This window comes from Planococcus citri, chromosome 3, assembly GCF_950023065.1.
Source record: "Planococcus citri chromosome 3, ihPlaCitr1.1, whole genome shotgun sequence".
NCBI classification, from domain to species: domain Eukaryota; kingdom Metazoa; phylum Arthropoda; class Insecta; order Hemiptera; family Pseudococcidae; genus Planococcus; species Planococcus citri.
Genome location: NC_088679.1, coordinates 67,571,668 through 67,593,599, shown reverse-complemented (window position 1 = coordinate 67,593,599; position 21,932 = coordinate 67,571,668). Strand labels below are relative to the sequence as shown.

Sequence of the window (21,932 nt, the reverse complement as noted above, 5' to 3'; positions counted from 1 at the left end):
AATTCACTTTTGGTTTTGCTTTTGGGATTTCAAACTTTAGTGTTCAATTTTCCATACGCCTTTTTGTTTTAATGGGTTCTTCAATTTTTATGAACATTTTTTTGAAGATATTCAATAACTAGAAATGTTGTTTCATTTCTAGTGTTGAAGGGTTTAAGTTTTTTTTTCTTTCTTAAAAATTCAGTGCAGACTTTTTTGAAAAAAATGTGAGAATCTGGATCAACCTAGGTAATTTTTATTTGAATCCAAGACCACTTTTAGGGTTCTATTTGTGGCTTTCCCCTTTTGTTGTAATAGTTGTGGAGCTGATCTTTTTTAGATAACTAACTACCTACCTACCTAGATTCTTGTTTTTAGTTTCTCATTTGTGTGGTATTAGTTTTGGTTTTGGTTTTTCTTGGCTTAATTTGACCAGTGTTTTAATTTTCTTATGGTTCTGCAATTTCTTTCATCTTTGAATTTCTCTTCTGATTCTAGTTTTCAGTTTCATTTTATAGTTTTGTGTTCTCAGTTTTTTCCATTTTTGATTTTTAGTTTTTCTGTTGCATTTTCAATTGTAGGTCTTTTTAATGTAAAATTGATGTAGTTTTCTTAACCAAGTTTTTGGTTTGATTTTTTCATTGCTTGTGTTAAGTTTTACCTTTTTTTTTTATCAATTTTTTTTCTCTGTCATTGTTGTTTAGTTTTGTAATTTTTCATTTTCAAGTTTTCTATTTTTGGTTATTCGTTTTTACTTTTTTTTGGTTTCACTTTTTTACATTTTTTTTGATCATTTTTTTTATCTCTGCCGTTTTTGTTTAGTTTTGTGATTTTTCATTTTTATATTTTCTATTTTTGGTTATTCGTTTTTAGTTTTGTTTGGTTTCACTTTTTTACCTTTTTTTTGATCAATTTTTTTCTCTGCCATTTTTTTTAGTTTTGTGATTTTTCATTTTTATGTTTTAGTGTTTTCTATTTTTGGTTATTCGTTTTTAGTTTTGTTTGGTTTCACTTTTTTATGTCCCATTTCCTTTCTTTTTTTTATTCATTTCAGTTTTTTCGTTTTTGTCTCATTCTCAGCTAAGGGGTTTTTTATATTTTATTATTTTGTTTTTGATATTGTCATGTTGATTTTAAGAATTTGGTTTTTCATGTATTTTTTTAAGTAAGTTTTTGGTTTTATTTTTTCATTTTGATTTTTTCATTACCTACTTGTGTTAAGCTTTACCTTTTTTTTGATCAATTTTTTCTCTCTGCCATTTTTTGTTAAGTTTTGTGATTTTTCGTTTTTTTAAGTTTTCTATTTTTGATCAAGTATTTGTTTTTAATTTTGTTTACTTTCACTTTTTTTGTGTTGATTTTACAAATTCTGTGTCTGTATTTTTTTAATAATTTAGTTTAGTTTTTGATTTTTCAGTTCCATTTTTAGTTTCAATTTTTCAAGTTGATTATTTTTTTTTAAACCAAGTTTTTAGTTTTCTGTTTCTAATTTTTTGTTTTTTAATTTTCCATAATTTGTATTTTTTTTCTCTGTCATTTATTCGTTTGGTTTTTATGATTTAATTTTTGGGTTTCTATATTTTTTATTTATTCGTTTTTAGTTTTGTTGGGTTTTACCTTTCCAGGTTCCATTTTTAGTTTAAGGTTTTGTTTTTCTGAATTCAACTGATTTCGTTTCTTTTTTGTCATGTTGGTTTTTCATTTTTGATTTTTCACGTTTGTTTACAGTGTCTGAATTGAGAAAAAAATTTTCAGGGTCTCCCATTTTGTATTATTCATTTTTTGATGATCTATTTTTCAAATTCCATTTCTATTTTCAGTTCTTGTTTTTCTTGATTTGAATTTGTTTTTCTTGTTTTCTGCCAATCTTTTGGTGTTTTGTTTCTTATGGTTTTTCTATTTTCAATTTCAATTTTTTTGTTTGTCATTCAGCTTTGATACAGTTTTTTTTTTCAAAATTAATTTTTCTTTTTTCCAATCTTTCATTTGGTTTTTGGATTTTCTATTATTTCAGGGTTCTCGTTTTTTTTTCTTGTTTGGTTTTATAATTTTGTTTTTGAGGTTTGAAATTTTCGATTTTATTTTCAATTTTTCTAGTTTTTTAGATCTGTTTTTAGTTTTATTTTTTCAATCTTCTTTGCTTCATTTTTGGTGAAATCATCAATCAATTTTGTTTCCTTTTTCTGTGTAGTTTTAATTTTTTTTTTTTTTTTTTGGTTTTATGGAGTTTCATTTTTTAGGTTCCGTTTTTCGTTTTCGTTTTTGTTTTCCTGAAATTAATTTTGTGCTTGTTTTTGGAAAATCGTACTTTGTTAGGTTTTTTAATTTCATTTTTGTGGGTTTTCCTTTTGGATTTCTAATTTTTTAGTCATTTTTTTGTTTCAGTTTTTGCTCTTCTGTATTCAATATGTTTTGGGGTTTTCATTTCAGTTTTGCTTGATTGCACGTGTTCGTTTTTTAGTTTTCAGTTTTAGTTTATTCTTAAAAGTGTTTCTAATTTTTGGGGGTTTTGGTTCATTTTTTTTTTTTTTACATTTCTGTTTCCAGTGTCATTTTTGTGGATTTCTGCGCTCAATTTTCCATTTTATGTTCAGTTCAAATTATTCCTGTTTCAATGATTTTTTCCCTCCGATTGTGTAGTATTTTTTTGGGTTATGACGGAATGATTTAATTTGTTCTTCTCATTATTGTTTACAGGGTCAGACAAATCTTTCATTGACCAGAGCACCAGAGTACAAGAAGATGAACGGCAGCGTCGACTCGATGGATAAATCTCAATTCAATTCGTCCTTAGAAGAAGATACTCAGAGTTACGATATATACGAAGCTCACAATCCTAACGCAGCTGCCTTAGCCACTGCTGCTGCCGCTACCGTAGCGGATAGAAATAAGAATAATTTCATCGATCTCTCGTACCAAAATCATGGTAAGTTTGTGTGTTGATTTTTATACCTCAATTTTCATCAATTAGGTACCTATTTAGGTATCCAGGATGTGCCTAATTAAAATGGATTTTTTCCCCTCAGGTTACCGAACTAATTCTAGTTTCGCGTCGCACGACGACGACGACAGATGGCCTTCCAGCAGCTACATGAATAACTGCTCAACGTTACCATTGGCTAGTAATTTAGGAATATCAGCAGCGACAGATCCGACCGTCAGTACCATCAGCTCGAAGCAGGATTACCAATGTGATAACGAATACCAAGAGTACTACGAAAGGCCTAAAAGTTCGGCTACCATTTTAGAAACCAATTTCGACGTGCTGAAGCCGTCCATCGCGTCCAGATCTAAAAGCGAAACGTTACTAGAGACTAATTTCGATTACATGATGCCTTCGCAAGATGTCAAGTACAGCGCTCAAATGAACGATGTGTTTTCTGCTGCTACGGTCAAGTCGAAAAGTCAGCCTTTGGAGACGGCCATGTGATTGGTTGAAATTACATAGTTAGGTGATTAGTTTCGGTTTTTGTTCTATTGTGATATTAGGTATTCGTTTTTTTTGTATGTTTTTTTCTTTTCTGATAGACGATCTCATTTGATTTGAGTTTTTGAAGCGCTGATTTTAATTAGTCTATTTTGTGTAATACTAATTTACTTTGGTCGATTATTTTGAGAAGTTGAGATCGTATAATTTTTTTTACCATGTGAACGTATGTATTTTAAGTAGAAGTTTTCGTAGTGCATTTTTATAAGTTTTGTTTGTTTTGTGTACCCTGCCCATGCCCTCCGAAGAAATTTTAATTTAGTGGATTGGTCACTGATTTGATTTTTATATTTTTTGTATGATTAATGTTTTTTTTTTCAATATTGAAGTTTCATCGTAGATCTTTTCTGTAAATTTTTTTTGACATGTTTACTGTTGAAATTTTATTTTTTTGCGCGCAGTTAGCGAAAGTTTTATTGTGTCTCTCAAAGAATAATTTTATCAATGTTATCGCACAATAACTCCCGGCTGTGTCCGAAATTTCCTTGAAAAATTTTTTCCGTCCAGGAACGTGATTTTTTTGTTGAGTTTAAGAAACAGAAATTTATACTTCGGTTTCATTTAGTGTTATTTTTCTGTTCGACTTTTTTTTATATTGCCACAGTGAGTGTTTCGCGAAATAAGATCCTTACTGTCGCCTATTTTCGTTTTTTTTCTCTTCGAGTGCGAAAAAAAATTGTATTCGTTTATATTTATTCATATATTGTGATATTTTATTTAAATATGTCCGAAGGCGTGAAAGTATACTTAAGTTTTTTTTTTTTAAATTTGCAACTTAAATGTTAAGAAAAAAGACTTGATTTTTTTATATTTATTTTATGTAAATACTCCGTCCTTAGTATAGAAAATTCTTGTATTTTTTTTTTACCACTCACTGCCCTCGTTGTAATTTTTATATTTTATATTGTGATGTGAACAATTTTTTCATTCTAGATTTAATTATCGTTTGTCCGAAAATTCGATAAATAAAAATCGTTATTATAATCGAGTTGAAATTATTTCACCTTTGAGTAACCAAAATGAATCAATTTCAGATGAGAAATCGAAGATCAGCCAAATTTTGTGAGCTTTAGAGAGCTTTTTACGATGTACGAATTCCCATCGGAGGGCTTTTCCAACACAGTGAATCTGTTTCCAATATTATTGCAATATCGAATGAAATAAACGAGTTAATCGTAATCAGCGATACCTAATTAGTAATATTCGACTCATCGTACGCCCTATAGGCATTCCATTGAGGCAAAAAGCTCAATTTTTTAAATATGACTGTGGCGCTATCTGTATTGTAAAAAAATGAACTAACTGCTTAAGAGAGAACAAATTTTGAAAAAGTGATACAGCGCTTCAGACGGCAAAAGATGGAACTTCTTTTGTATTTACAGAAATAGTGAAGTTGGAAATACATTTTTCTATAGAAAAATCAGCATAACAAAAGAGCTTCTTATTTTCACCACCTGAAGCGCTGCATCATAAATTTTGAAATTTTGAATCAATTTTGTGAGCTTTAGTGAGCGTTTTAGGCTGTACGAACTATACGAATCGGGGGGTTTTGAGACTCAGAGAATCCTTTTCTGGTGTTAGTTCTGCCAAAAAGTTCAAAGTTTCCTGCAAAATCAAGCTTTTTTTCATAAAAGTTGAACTTTCAGGTAGAAAAAAGCTCGATGCATTAAAATTAATGAGATTGACGTGATCAGCGACGTTTAATTAGTGGTAATCGACTATTCGTACACTCTATTTAGCTTTCATTCGGCTAAAAAGTTCAATTTTTAAAAAGTTCATATTTGCCAATTTTCATCATTTTCGAGTATATTTGATGCTAAATGAGACCAATTTTATTAGGAGAATATAGGATATTAGGAGGTTCGATACTCCTAATACTTGAACTTTTGAATCAATTTTGCGAGCTTTGGAGAGCTTTTTAGGCTGTACGAAGTGTTCGAATGTGGGGGTTTTTGGGTACGGAGAGCCCGTTTCTGGCATTGGTTCTGCCAAAAAGCTCAAAGTTTCCTGTGAAACGAAGCTTTTTTTCATAAAAGTTGAACTTTCAGGCAGAAAAAAGCTCGATCCACTAAAATAAACGAGCCTGACGTGATCAGCGATGTTGAATTAGTGATAGTCGACTATTCGTACACTCTATTCCGTTTTCATTCGGCTAAAAAGGTCAATTTTTGAAAAATTCATAATTGCCAATTTTTATCATTTTCGAGAATATTATTAGGTGGTAAATGAGACCAATTTCATTGGGAGAATATAGAGTATTAGGAGGTTCGATACTCCTAATACTTGAACTTTTGAATCAATTTTGTGAGCTTTAGAGAGTTTTTTATGCTGTACGAACTGTACGAATAGGGGGGTTTTGACACCAAGAAAATCCGTTTCTGGTGTTGGTTCAGCCAAAAAGCTCAAAGTTTCCTGCAAAATGAAGCTTTTTTTCTACAAAGTTGAACTTTCAGGTTGAAAAAAGCTCGATCAATTAAAATTGATGAGATTGACGTGATCAGTGACGTTTAATTAGTGGAAATCGACTATCCGTACACTCTATTTAGCTTTCATTCGACTGAAAAGCTCAATTATTAAAAAGTTCATATTTGACAATTTTGATCATTTTTGAGTATATTTGATGCTAAATGAGACCAATTTCATTAGGAGAATATAGGATATTAGGAGGTTCGATACTCCTAATACTTGAACTTTTGAATCAATTTTGCGAGCTTTAGAGAGCTTTTTAGGCTGTACGAAGTGTCCGAAGGTGGGGGTTTTTGGGTACGGAGAATCCGTTTCTGGTGTTGGTTCTGTCAAAAAGCTCAAAGTTTCCTGAAAAATGAAGCTTTTTTTCATAAATGTTGAACTTTTAGGAAGAAAAAAGCTCGATGGATTAAAATTAATTAGATTGACGTGATCAGCGACGTTTAATTAGTGGTAATCGATTATTCGTACACTCCATTTAGCTTTCATTCGACTGAAAAGCTCAATTTTTAAAAAGTTCATATTTGCTCATTTTCATCATTTTAGAGTATATTAGGTGCTAAATGAGACCAATTTCATTAGGAGAATATAGGATACTAGGAGGTTCGATACTCCTAATACTTGAACTTTTGAATCAATTTTGTGAGCTTTAGGGAGCTTTTTAGGCTGTACGAAATGTACGAATGGGGGGGTTTTTGGGGTCGGCGAATTCGTTTCCGGTGTTGGTACTGCCAAAAAGCTCAAAATTTCCTGCGAAATGAAGCTTTTTTCCATAAAAGTTGAACTTTCAGGTAGAAAAAAGCTCGATCGATTTAAATAAATGAGCTTGACGTGATCACCGATGCTTAATTAGTAATATTCGACCCATCGTACATCCTATATTTGGCTTTTATTCAGCCAAAAAGCTCAATTTTTGAAAAGTTCACATTTGCCATTTTCAATCATTTTCGAGTATATTTGATGCTAAATGAGACCAATTTTATGAGGAAAATATAGGATATTAGGAGGTTCGATACTCCTAATATTTGAACTTTTGAATGAATTTTGCGAGCTTTAGAGAGCTTTTAGGCTGTACGAAATGTACGAATGGGGGGGGGGGGTTGGGGTCGGCGAATTCGTTTCTGGTCTTGGATCTGCCAAAAAGCTCGAAGTTTCCTGCGGAATGAAGCTTTTTTTCATAAAAGTTGAGCTTTCAGGTTGAAAAATGCCCGATCGACTAAAATAGTCGAGGTTGACGTGATCAGCGATATGCTTAATTAGTGAAAATCGACTAGGTATTCGTTTTTGTATACTCTGTGTGGCTTTCATTCGACTAAAAAAAGCTCAATTTTGAAAAAGCACAAATTCTTCACTTTTAGTCATTTTTGAGTATATGTATTTTGATGCAAAATTAGACCAATTTCATTAGGAGAATATGGGATATAAGGAGGTTCATACTCCTAATAGGTACTCGAACTTTTGAATCAATTTTGTGAGCTTTAGGGGTTTTTTTATGATGTATGCATTTTCGTCAGAGAGCTTTTCTTTGTTTCTTCTTCCAAGAAGTTCAAAGTTTCCCAAATAATGGAGTTTTATTTCAAAAATGTTGACAATATTGAAAAAAAAAACAAAAAACAAATGAGCTTTTCGTGATAACGATCACTTTAATTGAAGCATATTTGTTAGCTTGATAATCTGTACCAACAAAATTAATATATCACAACTCTATTTGATCTTATTGAACAATAAAAGGTTTTTACAGCACAAAATCCAAGACTCTCTTTAGTCATTTTTTATGTGAAGTTCATTGTAATTGCCTACATCAGGAAGGTACAGGTGATGGATGTGGTCCTCTTTTTAGATATGAACCAGAAACTGAAACTGCTTTGTCCAATGGATATAATGAATGTCAATGTATCAGCAACAGGTCACAGTCACAAGCTTGATCCAATTGACTCATCTTATGGTCTTATTCTCCACTCTGGTGATTGTTACAGCTTCCAATGACATCTATAATGCTTCTTCATCCCAAGTAAGTACCTAATGGTAAATGTTACTGCATGTTGATTCTGATTCAACCTGTAAGTCCATAATATAAAATCGAAAGGTTAATGTCAATAAAAAGAAACATAATTATTCATGCAAATATATGTATGTTCTTGAGAGTTGAAAATAAAGTATATTATATGTACATAGACTAAATTTCAGCTTTCATGGTCAGTTTTGTTGAATTTAAGATTTTTCAGCGTTTTGGCGCATAAGTAGATATATAATTTGATTTTCGAAAATTCATCAAAACATGGTATATCCAACAAAATGTTCAAACCAAAAACAAGCACCTCAGAAGGACGTATTCAAAATAGAAAATGATGGATCAATATTGCAGTCTTTTCACCAAAAAAGAAGATACAAAATTTGCCCAGGTCAAAAAGTGTCAATTTTTTGAAAAAGTTGTCAAAAAGAGTAAATTTTTGGCAATGTAGTCAAGAAGTGCCAATTTTGGCACAATTACTTAAGAAGTGTCCATTTTCATGAACACTTTCAAAAAGTGTCCATTTCTGATAAAATTGGTGGTTTGAACCCATAAGTACATACTACATACCTGTATCTGAACCTGAACCCAAAAATACCAGTATAACCAAACAAAAATCTATCAATTTCTGTACTTGTACCTGTACCTGTGCCTGAAAAATGTAGCGAGGAATACTCAAACCCGTGCCTGTACCCATACCAGATAAAACTATTTTGAACCTAAATACCCACCATACCAGATAAAACTATTTTGAACCTGAATACCCATAGAGCAGGTACTAGATACATTTATTCCACCCAATATTTTATCCAAAATGACAAAAAATAAAGAAAATTCAAAATAGATGGAATACCAATACCCTACCTAGAGCCCTGCACCAACAGCAAAATGATCGGCAGCGGCTATGGTATGCAGAGCACTGTGGTTGGTGGCATGGCCGATTCAAGCTGATGTTTTTGGCGGCTGGAAAAATTTTACTCAGCAGCTGCTCAGTTGGCTATAAAGTTGAAATTATGCGGTAATTTTTTATAAATTATAAAATTACCTCAAAATACAAATTTGTATGCAAAATTAAATTCAACTTCTCAAAATACCTATTTGTTTTTGAGGTGAGATGAGAGGGCATTTCAGTATTGTGTGGCAACAACAAAAAGTTTTGTCACTTTTACTACTTGAAAAAAACCAAAATATGCGAAAAATCACCCTGAAATTTGCCATTTGTTGAGTGAGTTGAGCTGGCTCAGCTGTGCAGACTACTTAGCGGCAGTGGCAGTGGCAGTGGCTGAAGTAATTTTTGAAACGACGGCAGCAGTTTGAAAAATACTTGAAACATTGGTAGGTGGCGACAGCGGCACAGGACTTTACCCGTGGCCATACCCATACCTGTACCTGAACCTGTACCTGAACCTGAACCTGAACCTGAACCTGAACCTGAACCCAAACTGGAACCCAAACTGGAACCGGAACCGGAACCGGAACCGGAACCCGAACCCGAACTAAAACCCGAACTAGAACCAGAACCAGAACCAGAACTGGAATCCAAACCCAAACCACAACTAGAACCCAAACCCAAACCCAAACCCAAACCCAAACCCAAACCCAAACCAAAACTCAAATCCGAACCAAAACCCAAACCCAAACCCAAACCCAAACCCAAACCCAAACCCAAACCCCAACCCAAACCCAAACCCAAACCCAAACCCAAACTAGAACCAGAACCAGAATCCAAACCCGAGCCCAAACCCAAACCCAAACCCAAACCCGAACCCGAACCCGAACCCGAACCCGAACCCGAACCCGAACCCGAACCCGAACCCGAACCCGAACCCGAACCCGAACCCGAACCCAAACCCGAACCCAAACCCAAACCCAAACCCAAACCCGAACTGGAACCAGAACCAGAATCCAAACCCAAACCCAAACCCAAACCCAAACCCAAACCCAAACCTGAACCTGAACCCAAATGTGAACCTGAATCCAAAAAATTTTGGATCACTGTACTTGATACCCATAGAGAAAACATTTGGGTACAAAGCCCTGCCAAAAACAGATGAAGCTGCTATCAAATGTAAGGCACTTGGACATAATCAAAAAGTAAGTTATGCTCACACATGATTTCTGCGCATTTCATGAAGAAGACTACACTACGCCAAGAAGGGCATTCTCTAGCTCAACACCAAGGAGCAAGTTCTCGCTCTACTTGGTAACATGATTTTGTATAGTAAGCTCATTGAGAATTACATGCAGATTGTAAACCCCATTTACAAACTCACAAAGGAAGAGGACCCAGTTAAGTGGACTCTACTTCAACAGGACACTTACAAGAATATTGTAAAGACTTCAAACTGTCCCAACCTCCTCAGGAAGGCAATTTATACCCTGACACCCAGGTCTCTGAGGATGCCATGAATGTTGTCCTATTCCACATGGAAAATGATGAGAAACGTATCATCATGTTTGTCTCTTTAGGGTACAAAGTCTACCAGACAGCTTTTATGCTTTATGATAAAGAGATGATGGCTCTTGTTACAATCCTTAAAAAGCTCCAAAATTGGATTTTTGGTAGATGAATTCACATCCGTTCCAACCTCACTCTGCCAGTGTTCAACGGGAATTATGGTCACATCCACCCTATAGTCTCAACTTATCACCATGTGGCTTTCACAAATGAATAAATACACAACAAATTTCCACACGCAATTTTCATATTTAAAACAAAAGTACACATAAAAACAAAATTAATAATCTATACATTTAGATATAGGTACACGCATTTGCCTGGTAAGAAAAAAAAAATCAAAAAAATAGGCTACCTCTACATCGAGAGCTCACATACCACGTACATGTTTCAACTCTCATCTCTTTTATTCATTTTTTCATGTTCTCTTTCATTAAAATGAATGTAAAACTGTCAGTCTTGTCATTGCTGTAGAAATGAAAACCTCGGTCGAGGAAAAAAAAACGTGTCGTTCATTGATAATCCTGGGAGAAAATTACATCTTTCATATTACGTTAGACGTCAGGTCGTATAGCCTTAGGATATTATAAAAAAGTAATCATAAAACTAACGAACATTTTAATTATTCATAAGTGTACTTTTCAAATGCAAAAACACACTGCAAGGTAGGTACTTGATGAAAACGGCGATGCGAAAAAAAGCTACACGTTTTTCAAGTGCTTCGCGAATGATATGACATATGACACAGAAATAAAGCAATTTATTCGTATTATTTTAATATCTGTTGCCGATGGCTGGAGTTTCCCTTTCTCCTTCTCCTGTCGATTTTTTTTCGCGACGACATAGTTACCTACTTACGAACAAATTTTCTAGAAGAAAAACATATCGTACTCGTAATTTCTTAGCTGTTCGCTGGACTCAGTCATAAAAAAGTCGAAACAGGAAAAAGGTACAGACTTTTTCTTTAGTAATTCATTAAAATAATGGAAGGTGTGATATGAAAATACTCTATCATTATAAGTACCTAATACGCGAGCAAATCAGGAACTAACCCACAACAGTTTTGGGATACTCTTAATTCCAACAAAGTAGGAAACACTGAACTAGTTCCAAAAGTAAAGTAATTCTCTAAGGAACAACTTCCATCAGTTCAATATCACTCAGAAATCGCGAAAATGGAATGAGAAAGCTCTTACTCTACAGTTCAAGTGGCAAATATTTTCACTTCAGCTGGCCAGTTGCATAATAGGGCACTAGTGTTCTTCAAGAGTGTTTTTTTTGGCAAACTTGGCATAAAAAATCGTTAAACAGGAATGATCAAGTAGGCAGCCCAAAAAATTAATATTCCTAGCATGAAAGGGTTCAACGAAACCTCGCCAAAAATACCTTGCACGATGAAGGAGTCGTTGCATTTCGAAGTCGCAGTAACCCCCTCCTCTTTCCTACATAGAAAAAATAAATGGGCTTTTGAAGAATTCTGAGCCCGAATGTTGGGTCATGATTTATAGGATTTTTGAAAAAGGTAGGTATGCCCTATGAAAATCAGCTGAAATTGTGTGACAAATTCAAATAATTATTTTGACATCTAAAGGTCCAAGTAAATTCATGATTTTTAGAATTTTTGAAAAAAATTGCCATGCAACTCATTAAAATGAACCACAAATTGCGACAAAAAATCAAAATTTCTATTGAAACTTTTTTTGAACGTTTTTGAAAAATTGTTAGCACAAAATGAAGTCAATTTTCCAAGTAAGTAGTTTGGAAAAATGAGGTAAAATTTCAACCTACCAACTCTGATAGGGTTCAAAATCTTCTCTTCTATAGTTTCCAAAAATCTTTTCTAAAATCAACCAAATTTAAAATTGCAATTTTTTAAAAACGACCAAAAAAATTTTGAAAAAAGTTTCTGAATTTCCCCAGAAACTTAAGGTAATCCATTTTCATAGACTGCATGACACTTTTAAAAAAAAATTCAAAAGTCAAAATTCCTCAAAAACGCTAAAAAAAATCAATTTTTAAAATGGAATTTCTCGCAAAATTTAAGACTGTTAAATTTAGATAAGTGCATGACACGTTCAAAAATCATAAAAATTATGACCAAACTTTGAGGTCAACATCTTCAAAACTGCTAAAAAAAATCTCATTAAAAATTAAAATATTTAAATTATTCGCGGAGTTTTAATCCATTTTGATGAGTTGCATTTCCTCAAAACTCTCAAAAGTCATGACCCAATTCCTAATTAAAAGTTTTAAAAAACGATCAAAAAATGTTTTAATAGCGAAATCTGTGATTTTCTGGCCAAATTTCAACCCATTTTCACTTTGATAAATTCACATGACACCTTTTTCAAAAATCTCAAAAGTCATGAGCCAATTTTGAGTTTAAAAATCTTCAAAAAGTTTACCTATTTTGATAAGCCGTATCGCACTTCCGAATAACCATCAAAATCATGACCCAATTTCAGGCTGAAAATTCAATTATTCAGAAGTGCTCAAAGAATATTTTTGTTGAATTTCAAAATGTCTCAAAAATCATGAGCAAATTTTGGGCTCCAAATTCTTCAAAAATATAAAGAAAGTTTTGGTAAAAATTTTCAATTTGCTCCAAAAATTTACATACTTACTCTTATTTTTGATAGGTTACCCACTTTTTCAAAAAATTCCAAAAATCTTGACCAAATTTGGAGCTTAAAATTCATCAAAAATGATTTGAAGGCCCCATGAAACTTTTTTCAAAAAATCGCAAAAAAATGACTTAATTTTGGGCTCATAATTTTTCAAACAATGGGAAAAAGTTTGCATGGAAATTTTTGATTTATCCCAAAAATTTTTACCAATTTTAGGTAGTTTGCTGGACACTTTTTCAAAAAATCCCGAAAATCATGACCCAATTTTGGGCTCCTATTTCTTCAAAAAGCCAAAAAGAATTTGTACAGAAATTTTTGAATTGTTTCCAAAATTTTAACCTATTTTGATAATTTGCCTGGCATTTTATTGAAAAATTCCGAAAATCAACACCTACTTTTGAGCACAAAATTCATCAAAAATGGTCAAAAAATAGTTTTGTTGAAATTTAATAAATTCATCATGAAATTTTAATCCATCTATCAAGGTCCAAGTTCCAATGACACTATTTTCAAGAAATCTCAAAAAACATGACCCAATTTTGAACAGAATCACACTCGAAATTTTCACCCAGCACCTTCTTCAAAAAACTCCGAAAATCAAGCCTCAATTTTGGACCCATATTTCTTCAAAAAGCCAAAAAAAGTTCGTGCAGAAATTTTTGAATCGTTCCTTAAATTTTAACCCATCTTGATAATTTACCTGACATTTTTTTGAAAAATTCAAAAAAACCAAAACCTACTTTTGAACACAAAATTCTTCAAAAATGGTCAAAAAATAGTTTTGTCGAAATATATTATGAAATTCATCATGAAATTTTAACCCATTTATCAAGGTCCAATAACACTACATATTTTCAAGAAATGCCAAAAAACATAACCCAATTTTGAACTCACATTTCTTCAAATAGCTAAAACGAAGTTTGGATAGAAATTTTTGATTCACCCCCGAAATTTTAACCCAGCACTTTTTCAAAAAACTTCGAAAACCAATCACCAATTTCAGGCTCAAAATTCTTCAAAAATGTTCAAAAAAATTTTTTTCAAAACATTTATTTGAATCTCTTGCTAAATTTTAATCCATCTTTCAAACTCGCATGACAACTTTTTCAAAAAATTCCAAAAATTGGAACCCATTTTCGGCTCATAATTCATCAAAAAAGCTGGAAAAAGTTTGGATAGAAATTTCTGACTTTTTCCCCAAAAATTTTAACCTATTTTGATAGGTTGCATTGCACTTTTTCGAAAAACCCCGAAAATTCAATACTCAATTTTTGAGCTCAAAATTCTTCAAAAACGCTCAAAAATTTTTTTGTTAAAATCGTATTTACGTATTAGAATTTCTCGAGAAATCTCAGCCTATTCGTCAAAGTCGCACACACTTTCAAAAATTTCAAAAATCATAATCTTTCAAAAATTTCTCAAGAACAATAACCGCTGAAATATTTGAATTTCTCGCGTAATTTTAACTTATTTTGATAGGTCACAAGGCCACTTTTGAATAATTCTAAGACCGTTTATTTTTACTAGAAGGGGGGGGGAGGGTCCATGGACATTAAAATTCGACTTGATGAATTTTTTGAGCTCTTCACTTGGCACTTGTGTAATTATGTTAGAGCTAAGTTAGCCCAAAAAACCATCCAAAGGGCGCGATCCATAATGCAACTGAGTACCTTAAGGAAGCATACTTTCAGTGTAAGGAGAATTTGAGTCATTCTGAAAATTGCAAATTTTTCCTATGCTACTGCGAAAATCCAAAATAGTCGTTTTTTGACATTTTAAACCCAAATCTGCAAAATGAGTCAGCCTCATTCCATTTCCAGAGAACTTTTTGGTCGTTATGGACTGACAATCATCTTACAGCAATAGAATCTGACACTCGTTAGAGATTTTCTCAATTCATTCCATATTTTTCATCACGTTTACATTTCAAGGAGTTCCAGAAACTGATCAAAAATTGGAAAACTTTCATGCCAACGCAGAAACATAAAAAATTAAGAACGAAATTCGCAAATGATCATCTATAAATTCAGTTTTTTTCAAACAAATTCTGAAACTGATCAAAAAGTCCAAGAACACGTTTCATTCCTCTCGAAAGTCAAAACATCCCACACCGAAACCAAATCCACTATACACACCCAATACACCTTCGCCCATCACTTATCACCCAATTTATCGCATAATATCGCCAAAGGACCGATCGTGCCCGGAATAAACCTTCCGGCCGGAAAGGACGACTTGACAATAGCCGGAACCGAGGTAGCAGGCTTCGATCGTTCGGGTGGTTCTTGCTCGTACGTGATAGGCTCTTCAATCGACCTTGACGATCCGAAGTCCACAGTCTGAGCGCTATCTTGAAGCTGCTTCTGCATTATAGCCAAGCTGACTTGATTCGACGAGAAAAAATCTTTCATCGAGATCAATCCGTCATCCGACAGTTTACGATCGATCGCCAATCCCGATGCAGTTCTGTCATCGATGGGTAAATCACCATCGTTAACTCGCTCCGGAGTCGAGGCACCGAGAGCTTTACGTTTCAGCGTTCTCCTAATGATAGCGATGCTCGATCTGCGACGCTGATTGCGTCGTTCTCGCTGCATTTTCAGCGAATATTTTCTTAATACTCGTTCCGGCTGTCTACTGGTTTTTTCGCGGTGGAAAAACGCTATTATGGCGTTCAGTCGAAAGATCAACCAGTTCAGCAGTTGTTTGAGTACGATAGAGATGACGTTAAATAACGAGTACAGAAAACAGCATCCCAAAGCTAATACGGCTACGTTGGCGAATACGTACAAGGTGCCGTGCTTATATTCGGGTTTCTGCGCAGCTACAAAGTCGCCGAAACCGATGGTGGCAAATGAGACGAAACAGAAGTACGCCGATTCGACATAAGTCCATCCTTCGATCAGCGAATATACGGGTACAGCTAGGCAAATCATGATAGTGGAACAGATCAATAGGCAGGCTAACACCGAGTATATGCTGGGTTTCCAATTTTCCGGTAATTCGCCCGAATTACCTTCTTCGTCATCGGATCGAGTTATTATTTTCCTGATGTATAATTCGCGTAGAAAATACGCCAGGAATGTGATGGCTCGTTCGAGGAATAAATTGAAGAACAGTATTCCGCTGGCGCATCCTACCAGACCGTAGCATATGACGAATATTTTGCCAGCAACGGTGTTCGGAGTGTAGGTTCCGTAACCTGTCAAAGAGAAATCAAACTGTCGTCAGTGATGGAATAGGAATACCCTCAACTTGGTAAACAGCTTGAAGGGGGACCCTGGAGAAATTAGAATCATAGAAAGTGAAACTTGAGGCTGATTTTTGAGACGTTTGAGGTGAATAAAAATCAACATAGCACAGAAAAAAGTGGTTAAGATAAGGCAATGGGGCTGGTGAAACTCATCTAAGAAATCCACTGGTTCCCTTAAATGGGACAATTCAAAAATTAATGAGCTGACAACTTTGGACAATTTTTTTTTTTCAAAAATTGTACTCTCAATTTTCAAAGACAAAATGTAAAGTTCCCTGGGAAAACAACTTTTCCTAATTTTGCTCTAAAATTGTTTCAAAGTACACTAAATGGGTCCATAGGATGATCGAATCACGAAAAGTTGAGTTCATGGCGTCATTTTACGAATTTCGTGATTTAAATTTTTAGTCCAAGACTCGAAACCTCCAAAAGGCACATGAACGTGCCAAATTTCAGTCTCCAAAGTCATTGAAGGGGCGGGGACGTAATCTAAAACATTTTCAAGATTAAAAAAACACGAAAAATTAAGTTTTTTTCTTTAAATTGCTCCAGGAGGCTGATTCTTGTATACTTCGCCACAAATTTTGATTTCCTATCGATTGGTTCCCAATTAGACATTTTTGGCATTTTTCACTCCTATCCATTCCCTCCCAAAATTTGAAGATACGTGAATTTTGAGTCAGCGTCATCCTCACTCAAACCCCTTCAATCCACCAAAACAAGTCTAAATACCGAATCTGAGCGAATTTAGTTGCTCCGGATGTAATATTCTTAGAGTGAAGCAATAAATCAAAGAATTCAGACATTAGGTACGAAAATCGATGGAAATTGTTCTAAAGAAAACCAAGCTAAAGAAGGTCACTTTTGCCACCAAATTTTTTTTTGAACATTCTCAGTTCTAGTTCAAAAACTTGAAATAATAAGATTTCTGCAAGAGAAATTTTGGTTAAAAAATAATCAGGCTTTTCATTAAAAAAAAAAAAAAACTGTTAAAAACTTGAAGCCTGAAGGTACAAAACTTTTAAACTTAGGTAATTTCATCTTGACTCAAAGGTAACGGAAAAATCACGGTTCTCTGAATCAAAGACCAAAAAAATCATTGATCTTGAAAAATGTCCTCAAAAAAAAAAAAAAAAAAAAAATTAAGAAATGAAAGTAAAAGATTAAGATTCTCACAATACAGTAAGTATGACTGTATTTCTCCTTTTTTTTTTTTTTTTTTTTTGCAAAATTTTCGACTCAAAATCTTTACTATCTGAGTAACAATAATATTATTTAAGGCATCTGGATCTTTAAACAAACTTAAGGGAAGAGGGAAGAATGTCCTGAAAATTTTGAACATAATTACATATTTCAGTAATTCATGAAAATTTTGGCATCACACCAACTTCAGAACCATCATCTTTATTTAATCCAAAAACCGAATTACATATAATTTTGACTTCGTAAAGCACCTTTACTAAAGGGATTCATACGCACCAAAATTTTTGATAACAGCGAAAATTTGCCAGATTCTACAATTCTATGACTCAACAAAAAAATTGTAATGGATAATCCGGAGACAGAGGTAGCGTTTAGGACCTACGGTGAGGAGGCAGAGGGAGAGAGAAAAGAAAAGGGATTCGAAATATTTCCAAATTTGAAAAATGAAAATGTAGCATATTCAACATACCCCTCCCCCCTTTCAACAAAAAAATTAAAAAACGGTAATTTTTTGATTTTCGAAGATCAAAAAAATAATTTTGTGCGAAAGTAATTCAATTCCTAAAAATAGATTTTGAAAAATCAGGACTCAGGATGAACTTTGCTTCAGAAAAAAACATGAAAATGAAGCATATTAGACACTTCCTTCCTTCTCCACAATAAAAAATTGCAATTTTTTTTGTTTTTTCAAGTTGAAAAATAATTTTTTGAAAAATCAGGACTCAGGATGACCTTTTTTTCTGAAAAAACACGAAAATGAAGCATATTCAACACAACTCCCCCCCCCCAAAAAAAACTTGAAAAATGTTGGATTTTTGAATATCAAAAAAAATTTTTTGAGCGAAAACAATTCAATTTGTTACAAATGAAAAATCAGGACTCAGGATGGCCTTTTTTTCAAAAAAAATATGAAATGAAGCATATTAGATTAGACACTTCCCTTCCACCAATAAAAAATTGTAATTTTTTTTGTTTTTTGAAGTTGAAAAATGATTTTTTGCAGCGGTCTAAGAAATGGCTCTTAATAAATGAAAAACAAAAAAAATCAGATTTTAAAAAATCAGTACTTAGGGTGAAGTTACATTTTCTTCAGAAAAAAACACAAAAAAATAAAGCATACTTATTGACCCCATCACCCCCCCCCCCAATTTTTTTTTATAGAAAATGGCAATTTTTTATTTTTTGAAGTTCAAAAAAGTAACATAGTGCAGACGCAGAAATTTCAACAAAATTAATAACTGAATGCCTAATCAGGACTTAGGATGACCTTTTTTTTTTTTTTTTTTTTTTTTTTTTTTAGAAAAAACATATGAAAATTAAGCATATTTGACACCTTATCCCTCCCCTTGAAAAATTGTAATTTTTTTGTTTATTGAAGTTGAAAAATAATTTTTTTACCTACCAATTTTTATCAAAATTAAATAGTCTACTTTGATTGGTCTTTAAAAAAAGATTTTGAAAAATTAGGACTAGAGGTGGCCTTTTCTCAGAAAAAACATGAAAATAAAGCATATTCCCTCTCCCTCCCCCACAAAAATGGTGATTTTTTTTGTTTTTTGAAGTTCAAAAAAAAAATTTTGTGCGGAAATTTTCAACAAAATTAAATTATTTCATTTTCTAAAAACGATTTAAAAAATTTAAATAGAAATGAAAATTTTTGGTGAAAAAGAACACTTGCATTCGAGTGAAAAAGTGATAAATTCTCAGGTGATCAAAATTGGTAAAACACCAAGAGAATTTTTCATAGCAACTTGGATCATCTGTCAGACACTCTGATACTCCAAAAGGACAGTGCAACGCTCCTAAAGTAATGAAAAATGTTGAGAATATTTACACCTCCTTTCCCAGCTCGTTCCAAGTCTTCCGTGTGCCCAATCAGAATACCTACCTTATATGTAATCTATAAATTCTTGAATGCGGAGAATTTTTTGGCAAGGTGCACATAAATCCTGAGGCACATTAGCTAATCAAGTTTTAGAGCTAACACTATGCGGTAAAAAGAAGTGTTCAAAAATGAAGAAAATACCTATTTTCAAAATTGTGAGACCTTCGCCGAATTCTAGGTCGATGTTCACGGTCTTCGAAAGATTTTAGGGCACATAATTCCTCCTTTAATTACGTATTCAAGAGAACAAACTTATCATTTCCCAGAAACGAATTTTTAAGAGGTAAGTGGAAGCGGTAATATTCTGAGAAAAAAATCACTATTTGACTCCGAATATCAAAATTGCTACTGACAAGACTTCCCAAACTGAAAATTTTTAACAAAAAAAAAAATACAACACACTTACTGGAATTACGTAAAATTTGAGTTTTTGAGGGCGTAGACTTCATTTCTGAGGATCATTTACTTACCCCAAAATCCAAAATGACCCTAAGGTGAGGAACCAAGCTATTTCTTTTTTTAAATAAAAAATATTTCCGTCAAAATGTGAGAGATTTCATTACTGAAAAACATTTGACCCGAAAATCCAAAATCATACGTCATGCCAAAAAGTGACAAAAAGAGGCAAAAAATGGCCGGTATCTCACGATTTTGTGGAAAACGTTACAATTTTGAATCTTGATTGAAATAGGAAGTATGATACATAATTTTATGACGTCACGTCTAAATTTAACCTAACACTAAGTTGATCTGTGCTATCATGATGGTGACTCGAGAGGCGGAGAAGGGGGGTGGGGTACAATTCGGATAATTCTTCAAGAAAATAATTACATAAAATTCTTTTACCACACGTACCGATGGTACTAACGATGGTAACCACGAAGTACAAGCTGCCCAGAAAATTCCACCTTTCGTGCTTGCCAGGTACTCCTAACGATGAGGTAACATTACCATAGGCGTACAGCAGCGAATTCAATTCATCAATCTGGGCAGTCCCGTTGATCAACTTATCGCCAAATTCTTCGTACATTTTCCAGTAATTCCGCAGCAAGCGTTTCTCGAAAGGGTGTTCGAATTTACGAATGATAACAGCTCCAACAACCACGTACAACGCGAGTATACAACCCAACACTACGATACGACTATTTTCCTCGTTCAGAGGCATATTTCATGATGGCTCTCTTGAAATCATACGGATATAGACGTCGAACAAATTGCAAACCGATCACCAGTTGATTGACATGGTATCCAAAATATGTGTAAAAAGTTGAAAACAATCAGACAAAATCATTGCCAACTCGTAAACGCATATCGATAACGACAAAAATTAATCGATTCAATTAGAAGAAAATGAGGAAAACACACGCGAGGTATCGCGTCCTCCATGTCGAATGCTCGCATACCAACAGCAAGAGCAAGACGAACAAACACGAGGGAAATTTCGAATGGAATAGGTAGATGGTTGACTTTTAAAAACTCATGGAATATATGTGCTTCATTCATTCGAGTTTTTAATGAAAAAAAACACTTGATAATGAGCTTTTCCTCTTCGCTCTCGTCCACCTCACCTTTAATGAAAATCTACTTCACGGCGACCGCGGCCTTCGTCCGTGAGGGTGAGCATTTTTATTCGAAACGACGTCGTCGTCATCGTCGTCCTTATGTATGATTGTGTACACTGTACGTATGACGTCATCTACGTCTTTTCATCTTTTCCATTTCCTAATGAAAAATTTAAATGAGTTTTGCGCAAGGTGCAATGAAAAGTTCACTGTAATTAACCTTAACCCATTCCCTTCCGTTCATGATCCAACGATAATTATTGGAGAAGAGAAAAGGAGAGGAGAGGAAAGCATCTAATTCATAGATGTATTAGAAGCCAAAGAAACCACGTTACAAATTGAAATGTTCTGGTTTTCAATTCTCAAAAGTTGAACTATTTTTCATTGGCAGGAAGCAATTAAGACTTGACAATTTCAGCAAAAGGTAGAGATTTTTGGTTTCGGGCAAACAAACCAGACGTCGGGAAGAAATGGAGACTTCTTTGGGGAAAAGATTTTTTTGCATTTGCTACAAAGAGAGTTTTTGACAATTTTATTGCAAAAAAAAAAACAGCCCTTGACAATTTTAGCAGAACTGTTTAGCAATATTATTGGCAGGAAAATTATATTTTTTGGTAATTTCTGTCAAAAACTCGAGATATTTGGACAATCCATTAGAAAAAGTGGACTTTTTGGAACGATAATGTTAGGCCATCTTTCAAATTTTGAAAAAGCGAGAATTTTTAACGACTATAGGCAAAAAGCAGAATTGAAATATTTTCAAAAAAGTGAACCTTTTTGGAATTTTTTGGAAAAAAATGAAATTTGTCAACAATTTTGCTAGAAGATGGGTTTTTGTCAAATTTTAGCAAAAGGAAACAAACCTTTTACTTACAATTTTTTTTAAAAAATAGGAATTTTTGCAAAAAAAATAATATTTTTTCGTAATTTTTGTGGAAAAGCATAAAATTATTGCACAACTTGTAAAGAAAAGAAGGACTTTAGGGGTTTTATACAAAAAA

General features: G+C 33.5%; 3 protein-coding genes across 3 annotated transcripts in view; 2 read left to right on the top strand and 1 right to left on the bottom strand.

Moving 5' to 3' along the window:
• The window catches only part of LOC135838426 (protein bark beetle-like), a 69,364-nt gene extending 65,628 nt beyond the window's left edge, over positions 1 to 3,736 (top strand). Inside the window, exons 33-34 of the mRNA XM_065354061.1 lie at positions 2,677 to 2,905; positions 3,006 to 3,736. Of these exons, the coding sequence (XP_065210133.1) occupies positions 2,677 to 2,905; positions 3,006 to 3,409 (633 nt within the window). The 3' untranslated portion in view covers positions 3,410 to 3,736. The remainder of the gene's footprint in view (positions 1 to 2,676; positions 2,906 to 3,005) is intronic.
• Positions 3,737 to 7,823: 4,087 nt separating this feature from the next.
• On the top strand, positions 7,824 to 9,997 carry LOC135840639 (protein TsetseEP-like). Its single transcript, XM_065357263.1, has 2 exons — positions 7,824 to 7,943; positions 9,293 to 9,997. The coding sequence occupies exons 1-2, from the start codon at positions 7,824 to 7,826 to the stop codon at positions 9,995 to 9,997; spliced, it is 825 nt and encodes a 274-aa protein (XP_065213335.1).
• Positions 9,998 to 10,630: 633 nt separating this feature from the next.
• On the bottom strand, positions 10,631 to 20,985 carry LOC135838425 (potassium channel subfamily K member 13-like). The gene is made up of 2 exons (XM_065354060.1): positions 20,225 to 20,985; positions 10,631 to 16,230 (listed from the first exon to the last, which is right to left on the bottom strand). The coding sequence occupies exons 1-2, from the start codon at positions 20,532 to 20,534 to the stop codon at positions 15,182 to 15,184; spliced, it is 1,359 nt and encodes a 452-aa protein (XP_065210132.1). The 5' UTR covers positions 20,535 to 20,985; the 3' UTR covers positions 10,631 to 15,181.
• Between the last annotated feature and the right edge of the window lie 947 nt (positions 20,986 to 21,932).

Coding starts and splice junctions, on each gene's coding strand:
- LOC135840639 (XM_065357263.1), top strand. CDS start 7,824: ATGTATCAGCAACAGGTCACAGTCACAAGCTTGATCCAATTGACTCAT. Junction 7,944..9,292: donor ATAATGCTTCTTCATCCCAA/GTAAGTACCTAA, acceptor AGGTGGCGACAG/CGGCACAGGACTTTACCCGT.
- LOC135838425 (XM_065354060.1), bottom strand. CDS start 20,534: ATGCCTCTGAACGAGGAAAATAGTCGTATCGTAGTGTTGGGTTGTATA. Junction 16,231..20,224: donor TACCATCGTTAGTACCATCG/GTACGTGTGGTA, acceptor TCTCTTTGACAG/GTTACGGAACCTACACTCCG.